Source organism: Salmo salar, chromosome 18, assembly GCF_965601325.2.
Source record: "Salmo salar chromosome 18, fSalSal1, whole genome shotgun sequence".
Classification (NCBI taxonomy): Eukaryota; Metazoa; Chordata; class Actinopteri; order Salmoniformes; family Salmonidae; genus Salmo; species Salmo salar.
This window is the reverse complement of record NC_138308.1, coordinates 9896814-9907211: the sequence shown is the minus strand read 5'-3', so window position 1 is coordinate 9907211 and position 10398 is coordinate 9896814. Positions and strand designations below refer to the sequence as shown.

The 10398-nt window shown below is 40.5% G+C and overlaps 1 protein-coding gene across 1 annotated transcript; it reads right to left on the bottom strand.

Moving 5' to 3' along the window:
• Positions 1–6354, bottom strand: znf518a (zinc finger protein 518A). The gene is made up of 3 exons (XM_014154198.3): positions 5967–6354; positions 2229–4823; positions 1–2015 (listed from the first exon to the last, which is right to left on the bottom strand). Exons 2-3 carry the CDS (start codon positions 4807–4809, stop codon positions 1255–1257), a joined length of 3342 nt encoding a protein of 1113 aa, XP_014009673.1. The 5' UTR covers positions 4810–4823; positions 5967–6354; the 3' UTR covers positions 1–1254.
• Positions 6355–10398: the final 4044 nt, after the last annotated feature.

Below are 10398 nucleotides of genomic sequence, written 5' to 3'. Positions count from 1 at the left end.
TTTCAAACTATTCGTATTTATTGATCTGTTCAACACATAACTCTACCAGGTGTGTGTCAAGATAAATACATATTCATCGTGGAACAGAGAAGGTCAGGCACTTGGTGAAAAACAAATGTTTTCCAGGTCAGAATTGTACTTATTTCTCCGACTTCTCAATACTACTACAAACCAGTTCTTTTCTGTTGATCTGAAGAAATAAATGATGGGTGACTAGAAGAAAGGGTATGCTCAGAAAGATGCTACGTGTATTTGTGATTTGGGCCTTGACCAATGGTCCTGGGCTGACTAACTACTGTAAAAGTATCCCTTGCCATGGATACTGTGAGATCATCAGAACATAAGGATACATGCAAGAACATGCATATCAAGACTGTCATAAGATTCATAAAGTGAAGTAATGGAAAGAAATATTCACTGTCTGTTCATAGTGCAATTAAAAAACAGATTATAATTTCAATTATATGCACAAATGCCATCAGTCATCCATCCTATACAATATTATACAAATTACAAAAAGGTATATTCTTTGGACTACTCCTGCTACTAGCTCAGACTAAGTTAACAAAATTACTAGATTTGAAACCATTCATATTTTTGGTAAGTACTACATGCATACAAACAAAACAAACACATTCACTCTTTTTTATGGCCAATCACAGAAAAAAAAGAAAACAAGTGTACATCTGCAAATCAGAAATGAACATAAAATAGCTTTTTAAACAATGTTGGTATAGCCTAGTAACAAAGGAAACCTGCCATCCCCTCCCAAATGAATCATCTTAGCACACACACTATGCATACCCGTATAACATTACATTTTCATGTTTAGAGCTTCTGAATGTGCCTAATTTATGTCCTTATTACAGTGTTCTGTGAAAAATGCCAAATGACAGTGTACTTTGGTCAGCTTAAATAGCTTTGCATCTTGGCTAGACATAACTGAAACAACAAATAGATTGCATCCAATCTAAAACAATGATAGCACTGAAACATAAGTGGGTTTCAAATGAAATACTTCAATTTGAGCAACGGAAAATGTAAAAATGACTAGAGCCCTATTATTAGAGGCCTGTACTTTGGAAGAACTCACATTAAGTTATATTGATTTTGGACACTTATTAAGTCCTTATTAACAACATATTTCTCTAATAAATTAAGATAATTTCCATCTAGCATATTTTCTGTCCATTGCTTTTGTACAGGAGCACCTTTCTCAACTTTGTATCCAGTGTAGGTGATATTTATGACTTTTCACTTTTCACTTTCCAGCTTCCCCCACTCTCTAGTAGATTCCATCAGATGGCGCTGGCCATGACCAATCCAGACCTCCTGATCACTGAAGACTCGGCCACAAAACCAGCAGCTAAATCTTAATAAAGGCTCAGTGCTGCGCGGGATTGCGTTCACCACTTTGTACTTCTTTCTGCTCAACTTTTTCAGCTTCATTTTCAAGATGAATCTCTCTTTCACTCTGCTCTCAGGGCGCACACGTTCAATCGCCGGGGCATTTGCCCTAAACATATCACAACTCATGGCTGCAAGGGCCTTCAATGTTTTTCGAGACAGCACTACTTTTTGGACCTCTCCATTGTACCTGTGGACTGTTTCCATTATATTTGTGACCTCGGGAATGTCTGTGTCTGGGTGATTTAGCACTACAACAGGCTGGTCTCCTCTTGGACGTGTAATGAGTTGAGTGGGACTTAATGGCAACAGCTTCAGGGTCCTCTCCACATCTCTAGGGCCTGGCTCCCAGTGATGCGCGGCTGCTGGTGAGGCCTCTTCTTCTCCCACAACTTTCTTGAAGGCTTTTGAGAGGGGCTCAGGAGAGTCTTCTGTAGACGGCTCACTCTGCCTCTTTCCTTTAACTGTCTGTTCATTTCTCTGTGGTGAGAGGCAAATCCTGTCAAAGCCCTCCTGCTGTCCTACAACTCTTAGCGTGGTATTGGGAGGAACATCCTGAAAACAAATGTTTGGAGTGTCGACCGGATTCTCTGACAAGTTTGTTATACCTGTTGAAATATTCAACACGAGAACAAAGTACAATTAGTCCAGTAAAAAGGGGAAGTAAACTGCAACAAGAATGCTGAATTCATTTATTGTCTATCAATAAAACATAGAGTGGCATGGACAGAGTCATGCATGACAGATAATGAGAAGTAAATATTTGGAAATACATTTAACAAATCAGGTTTTATACATTTCAGTAAGATAGTTTTGATTACCTTGTGGGGAAGTAAGGAAATGGAGTATGGGGGAGGGAGACATCATGATGACCTGAGCTTCTGTAGTTCCAAGCCCTTCCTGGTCAGGCTGGTTATAGTTCACAGCCTCCAACTTCTCCTCCGTCATCTGGCCCAAATAATTTCCAGCTGATTTGGCTCCATTAGATACATGAGGTAAGCCTACCCTTGGACAATCTTGGCCATCCAGGACATGAGAATTCATGCCATTGTTCATTCCTTCTGTGTTTTCAGAACTGACATCAGTGTTTGGAAGCTCTGCATTTTCGAAATTATATTCTAGGCTACTGTTTGTTGGGGTACTTGGAGCGATTTTCAAATTTGGCTGGCTTTTATCGACAACGACTAAACTGTTCTGGCTCATAGTGCAAGTTTTAGATGTGGTGTTGTCTTCCTTAGTCTCAATGGAATGCAAGGATGCCTTTGTTTTGTCAGAGGTCTCTTGCATTGCTGATGGTATAACCTTAAGAACCAAATGTTTTTTGCTGTCCACCATTTTTAAACCCATGGCCTCTGTAGTGCAACTGGGAGGAACTAAAATCGTATGTTTTACCATGAGGGCACTAAGGTTGTTACCTCTGGGGCTGAAATGTCCAGGGTTTGGAATAAGGCCCCCCTCTGACTTTGACGACCTAGTGACCACTTTGGAGTTCTGTTTCTGGTCAGTCTTGGGACATTTGGACTGTTTCTTTTTGCCATTTTCAGCTGACAGTGCTCTTTTAAGAAATTGCTGCGTCTTCTCCAAAGTTTTCTGTGGGTCCTCTAGTCTGTGGTAATCATTCAGCAAACCTCGTCCTAACAGGGGAAGAGGACCTTGTGGCATCCACTGCATTTCCTTAACTGGGTTCTTCTTCAGGAGGAGCTTTAATGTTGGTGATGATTTTTTCTCTACAGTTTTAGGGCCGACCACTTTCTTTCTCACCCTTTTTTTGTCCCCCATAGTCTTGGAAGAGTGCAGAGCTTCAGGAAAGGATTTTTGCTCTTTTTTACTTTTCTCCTTTGGCAACTTTGACATTTTGATTTCCTCTGCCGTATCTTCACAGTGATTCACATCTTTGGGTTCTGCATCATTTCTGTGCACTTGGCCAACCCTTGTTTCCTGGTTCTCTCTATTTTCTTGAGTTTGATCATATTTTACTAACTCGTTTAGGGTTGAAATAGTGGCAACATCACTTGGTGTCAAGAATGATCCTGGACAACTGGGTGGCTTGGTCTTTGGAGGGATACTTGAATTTGATTGGCATCCATTTGCATTGGAGTCCCCAGCACTAGTTTGAGAAGCAATATTCTCTGATTCCTGCTCAGTGACAGACAATGAGGTCTCTTGCTTTGCTGATGGTGTAACCTTGAGAACAAAATCTTTTTTGCCTTCCACAATTTTGAAAGCAATTGCTTCAGTAGTGCCATTCGGAGGAACTGACATCTTGTTTTTGAGCATGAAGACAGTGAGGTCCTTGCCTGTGTTTGGGAATCCAGGGTTGGATATCATGCAGTTGTCAGAGTTTGAAAAGGAAGTGATGGCTTTGGGTACATTTGAAAGTACAGTCTTAAGAGCTTCAGCAGGCACAGACTTCTCTAAAAATTGCTGGGTCTCCTCCAAAGCCCTCTCTGGATTTGACAGTCTGCAATATTTATCCAGGAATCCTTCCCCCGACAGAGAAAGACAGCCTTGTGACATCCAGTTATTTTCCCTCACTCTACTCCTTGTCACCACGTGCTTCAGTCTTGATGATGAATTACCTACTGTTTTAGGACCAACCTCTTTAATTTTCAGCTTGTTTTTTTGGCTAGTCGCTTTACCATGGATGGTGGCCATGTGCTTTGTGATGATATCTTTTCGATGCGCTATATAGTCACAGAACTGACAACTGAAAGGGAATTGTGCTGTTTTGGCCATGAGATGTCTCTGCAAATCTTGGTCAACAGGATTTGAATGATCAGCCATGCCACCTGCTTGCGGCACCATGTTATGTAGATACATATGCTCCAAAAATGCTCCTACATCTCTGGTGGAGAACTTGCACTTCTCGCAAGAGTAGTGGCCATTCAAGTTGTGGTGCATGTTTAAATGTGTGGTGAGCTGCAAGCGAGTGAGCTGGACATTGTCATTACATATGTTGCAGCTGACAAAAGTGTCTCTGTGGCCTAATTGGTGAACTTGAAGGTGGGAGAATTCCTGTGTAATAAAACTGCACATGTCACAAGGAAAGATTGGTTGGCTTCCTGGGTGAGTTTCCTGAAAGTGCCTCAGTAAGTCATTAGGGCTGAATTCTGTGCTGCCATTGCATTCAAAACATCTAAACCTAAGTATATTTCCATGAACCTCTGTCACATGTTGACTCTTTTGTGTTTTTAGGGGTGTCTTCTTCAAATACCTCTGCTCTGTGCTTTTCTCCTTGTCCTCTATCTTCTTCGGCCCATGCTTATCTTCACTTTGCATAGTTGGTGGCTGAACGGCAGCTTTCCTGAGACGGAGTCGTTTGTGCCAATTTTTGTCCTCATCATCGACAACTTTAATATTACCTTCAGCAGGGACATCTAATTCAGCATGTGCTGGATCCATGTCAATTCAGGCCCCTGTAACGATGTAAAATAAACAATCGACAATTGATTTGCAAGCCAGCAATTCATTATAGACAATGAACCTGTGACATTGTAAAAACATGTTCACATATACAGTCAACAATATTGATTTAACTTGGCTTCATATTTTTTTTAAAGAAGATGACTAAATAGCCCAGCACAAAACATTTTCACCAAACTCAACAATCTCCTGGTCTGTAAACTGACAACCATCAAAGATCATATGCAAATGTCCTCTCAGAATCTACAGTCTACACAGAGACCAGACATGAGAAAATAACATATTAGTATGCATGTTTGAAATGGTCATCAAATTATCCTGATCTGTAATCAATTATATCAACTAGAATTATGTTGTGTTTGCCTTTGTTCTTACCACAGACAATACATGAACAATCTGTTGTGCCGTAGTCTTCACTATAAGGCTAGTAACAAGCAATATTCTCAATTCAAAACTGCTCTGTAGCCTACCTGTGTGAGTAATTGACAGTGTAGTGCATGATCTCACAACCTACATGGATCAACCTGATCCACCTGTTGCAGACTCAATGTAACCTAATTCCATTTCGGACTATTTACTATAGGGGAAGTGTATAACTCCAATAGGCTGTTGTTTACTCAAATGATGTGCCATGCATGTTTCTCAATGTGACTGACCAGAGGACTTGCTACAATTCACAAAATCCGACCAAACTTGCATTTAAAACAGGTAAACAAGCCCACCTGTTACCTATGGGTCTCAATAGAAGAAAATATTCCACGCTAAATTGATTGTTTGCCGCTAAAGCAAGGTTATTACGGAATGTTACTGTTAACTTTGCATTAGACCAAAGCTATCAGCCATTTCTGTTGTGCTGTTTGGCTTGACCAAGAAGCTTCATTAACATGTAACAAACAAACGCGTTAATTTGTTTTAAAGCAATTCATATTTTGCTTCGACGATCACTCATCATCACCTTTGCCTCACTGCCTGGTAAAACATGTACTGTTAAGTATGAGCTTTTGGACGGCTGGCTGACATGCCAGTTGATTGATTTGAATGAAATATACATAAACAGCTCTTGTGAGAAAGTAGAAAGAAAAAATGCCTGACAAAAAGTTAATATAATCAATGTATGTGAACCGAAATATATTTACCGCAGAGTAAAGCTCCGATACAATTGGACTACGTCGATGTATAATTCGAGACTTCGGTTGGTTTTTACATTTCTTTTGTAGACTTGACAGCTCAGCGAATGGCAGCCATGACAGCTTCATCCGGGGATTACGCACAGGAAAGCTCTTCAGCTGAGTACCAGAACGGATGAATAATGGCTCATGTCCCGCTTTAAGCCGACATGACAGAGATACGGCCGAAGTAGACTATCCACGCGTGTTTTATTATATGGCGAGTCGATATAGTATTTTTTTTTACTTTAACTTTGAGACACGTGCCCTCCATTAGTTTATACCAGTGTTATTACTGTTCGAGGGAGTCATAACAAGATTAGGCTACACTTCCTTTGTCTCTCCAAATAGCCTACTGTTCAATGAACAGGGTGATATGGCCCATCTCTTCCTGGTGTTTTGTGCTGTCAGTGAAAATATTATTATGCAAGCAAAAAAATTGGGAGATTGCCCCCATTAAAATAATAATAATACAATTTGAGGTCATTAATGCTCGGGAAATGTTCACTTGTATGTGATAGTCTTTTTGGGTAATATATTTGTAAGTAAACAAGGAATTGCATAATTCCCTTTTGACCACCTTAAAGGGGCAATCTGCATTTCAAATAATAACAAAGTGGGCACTTTTGTGGGGGGCTGGAGAAATGTAACCACTCTCAAATTCATAGATAGAGCTATGGATGCAAGGACAGATCATGCAGGATATGAAAAATATAGTGTTAACTGTGTTTTGAGGCTATACAGTGTTTATTTACAATTTCACTGTTTACAGACAATAGAGTAAAATAAGCTTATATTTCAGGTTCTGATGGGGTACGACAGTTTAACTAAAGTCATGAGGCATTTATAAATCATATTCTTCAATAATCAATGGGCCGGGATTATGCCTTTAATATTCAAAAAACTGATGGAGCAGTCACACATTGCCTCTTTAAACTTTGCTACACTGGTGTCAGGGGTGGGATGGTGCCTCAATCAGACCATAGAAGCCTGCTGATAAAGTTACATGAGAGACCAGAGTTTCTGGATAGAGGAAGCAGGAGGGTACGTGCCCATGTCCTTTGCTGCTATGGGCAATGGAAAAGGTGTTGGAATAAAAGATCAGGGATTTGGGTTAAAGACATGTTTGGGATACAGCGCTAATTGAAATATTTTCAACAGTCCTCTTTTGAAATCTGTGAAGACATTCATTTAGCTGCTTGAAATTATGGTAATACTTTACCTAAATCCTATAGTAATGCTTTATTATTTGTCACATACATGTATGAGGAGTTATAATGTCTTATAATACCCAAAGGTTTATAATAAGTTGTCTCTAAGTAGGACATTTTAAACTGAGGAGAATTATGAAATTATAATAAGCCATTCTAAGACAAGTCTTACAGTGCATAATAACCACATCATGATGCATTATATGTGCAAGTGTTACCAAAATGACTCAGTGGGTTTTCAAGAAGTCTTATAGTCTGTGCTGGGTTTTCGGCTGTAACATTGTTGTCCCTCTCTTTTTAATTCAGCTGACCAGCTGGTAGCGGTTTTTCGCCTATACTGTATTTGCTATGCCCGGATAAAAGTCAATACAGAGAGGGCCATGAAGACTAGTAAACCTTTATATCTACAGAAAGATGGAGAGCTGTAGAATACAGCTCCATATTTGTGTGAGACTTACTCAAATGGCACAGACTAAAAAACCTCATAGAAATACGTATTTTTCTAAAAATAATATTGAGTGTCAAAATAAATGTAAATTAACTTGTCTTTTCACCCTTTGAATCCTTTCCATATATTGTTTCAAACACATGGTGCAAGAAAGTACATGAAGGGTTCCCCCCCAAAAATCTCTAAATTGCACAATTGTGGTACTTATATTACTTCCATTAATTTCACTTGTAGCGTTGGCTCCCTCTGTCGGACACGGACAACCAATAGGCATATACCAACCGATGCATATTGAGCAGCCCATTTGTTTGGTATAATCTGTGTCCAAATCAGACAAACACATGCATATTTATTGAAAAAAATCTATATGTTTTTGCTATAAGGAGGTCTGGGGTGCTGATGGCAGGTTTGATAGCGACAAAATTTCATTGAACTCTTAAAGAGATGGGTGGGGATGAGGCTAAAGAGGGTGTGAACAATGCTGAAATATTTGAAAGCATTTTATTTTTTTTAAATTTTTTTTTTCAACTTTATTTAAGCAGGTAGGCCAGTTGAGAACAAGTTCTAATTTACAACTCCGACCTGGCCAAGATAAAGCAAAGCAGTGTGACAAAAACAACAGCACAGAGTTACACATGGGATAAACAAACGTACAGTCAATACCACAATAGAAAGAAATATACAGTGTGTGCAAATGTAGAAGAGTAGGGAGGTAAGGCAATAAATAGGCCATTGCGGCTAAATAATAACAATTTAGCATTAACACTGGAGTGATAGATGTGCAGATGATGGTGTGCAAGTAGAGATACTGGGGTGCAAAAGAGCAAGAGGATAAATAACAATATGGGGATGAGGTAGTTGGGTGTGATATTTACAGATTGGCTGTGTACAGGTACAGTGATCGGTAAGCTGCTCTGACAGCTGATTCTTAAAGTTAGAGAGGGAGATATAAGACTCCAGCTTCAGTGATTTTTGCAATTTGTTCCAGTCATTGGCAGCAGAGAACTGGAAGGAAAGACGGCTAAAGGAAGAGTTGGCTTTGGGGATGACCAGTGAAATATACCTGCTGGAGCGCGTGCTACGGGTGGGTGTTGCTATGGTGACCAGTGAGCTGAGATAAGGCGGGGCCAGCCAATGAGAGCATACAGGTCGCAGTGGTGGGTAGTATATGGGGCTTTGGTGACAAAACAGATGGCACTGTGATAGACTACTTCCAGTTTGCTGAGTAGAGTGTTGGAGGCTATTTTGTAAATAACATCGCCGAAGTCGAGGATCGGTGGGATAGTCAGTTTTACGAGGGTATGTTTGGCAGCATGAGTGAAGGAGGCTTTGTTGCGAAATAGGAAGCCGATTCTAGATTTAATTTTGGATTGTAGATGCTTAATGTGGACCTGGAAGGAGAGTTTACAGTCTAACCAGACACCTAGGTATTTGTAGTTGTCCACATATTCTACGTCAGAACCGTCCAGAGTAGTGATGCTAGTCAGGTGGGCGGGTGCAGGCAGCAATCGGTTGAAGAGCATGCACTTAAAAGCAGTTGGAGGCCACGGAAGGAGTGTTGTATGGCATTGAAGCTCATTTGGAGGTTTGTTAGCATAGTGTCCAAAGAAGGGCCAGATGTATACAGAATGGTGTCGTCTGCGTAGAGGTGAATCAGAGAATGACCAGCAGCAAGAGCGACATCATTGATATATATAATGAGACAACAAAAAGTAGGGCAACATGAAAATATTGTCCCATTTACATTGTGTAATTTATTAATGGTCCCTAACTATCCCCAGAGATAGACTATCCAAAGTCGAACCAACTTTGCCACATGTGCACAGGAGCCGGCTAAAGACTATTGGCGAAATAATTTGGCTAACTTTTCCCACCTGCGAACACACACAAGAGACACCCACATCAAACCATACCCCCAAACCAACTCACGTTTGAATTCAGTCATGGCATTGCTTAATAAACCAAATCTAAAATGAGACCAAATCAGGAAGTGCACTCGTCCTTTAAATCTCATGAGCCACTGCATGTTACAAATTCCCTGCCAGTGACTCTAACAACATTTCACACACTGCACCAAATACCCTAGTTTTGTACTCCTAATTATCAGTACACATATGAATGCTCTTGTCACTCCGTTGCCACTCGGAAGATCTACAGCCTTTGATCTGTAAACACTCAAAATCAGTTTTTTCTCCCAACTGTTTGATAATGGGAACACGGGTGAACACCAGTCAATGGGGACTAACGAACCAGACAATCACTGTGTCCAGCCTTAGACATGCTCTCTACGTGCAGGTAAGTGGCAGCACTAAAGATATTTATAGATGTTGGAAAATACCCTGACACTCACACCTTACCATTGCATTTGCACATGTCAATCAACAGCCCTCTCTCAGAGACACAATCTTTCTGACTCTTCAGTAGGTGTCCCTCCACCGGCAGGAGCCTAGCAGGCTGGGGGGTCATACATTGGCCCTTCACATCTATGACACTGGCCACTGGTTGGTCGCTAGGGGCTGTCGCTAGGGGGCCAGACATCAGCCCATCCTTCTGGCTCTGCAGGTCACACTCATAGAATTAGGAATTAGAATTCTAGAATGGACATGAACCATCTTATAATGATATGAAGGTCAGCCATTTTGATCAGGGAACTGGTCAACCATGGTTTGCCAGTGCTGTAATAAGATATTGTGTAAAATAATGAATTTGAAGAATGTATAGTGCTGTGAAAAATGATTTGCTC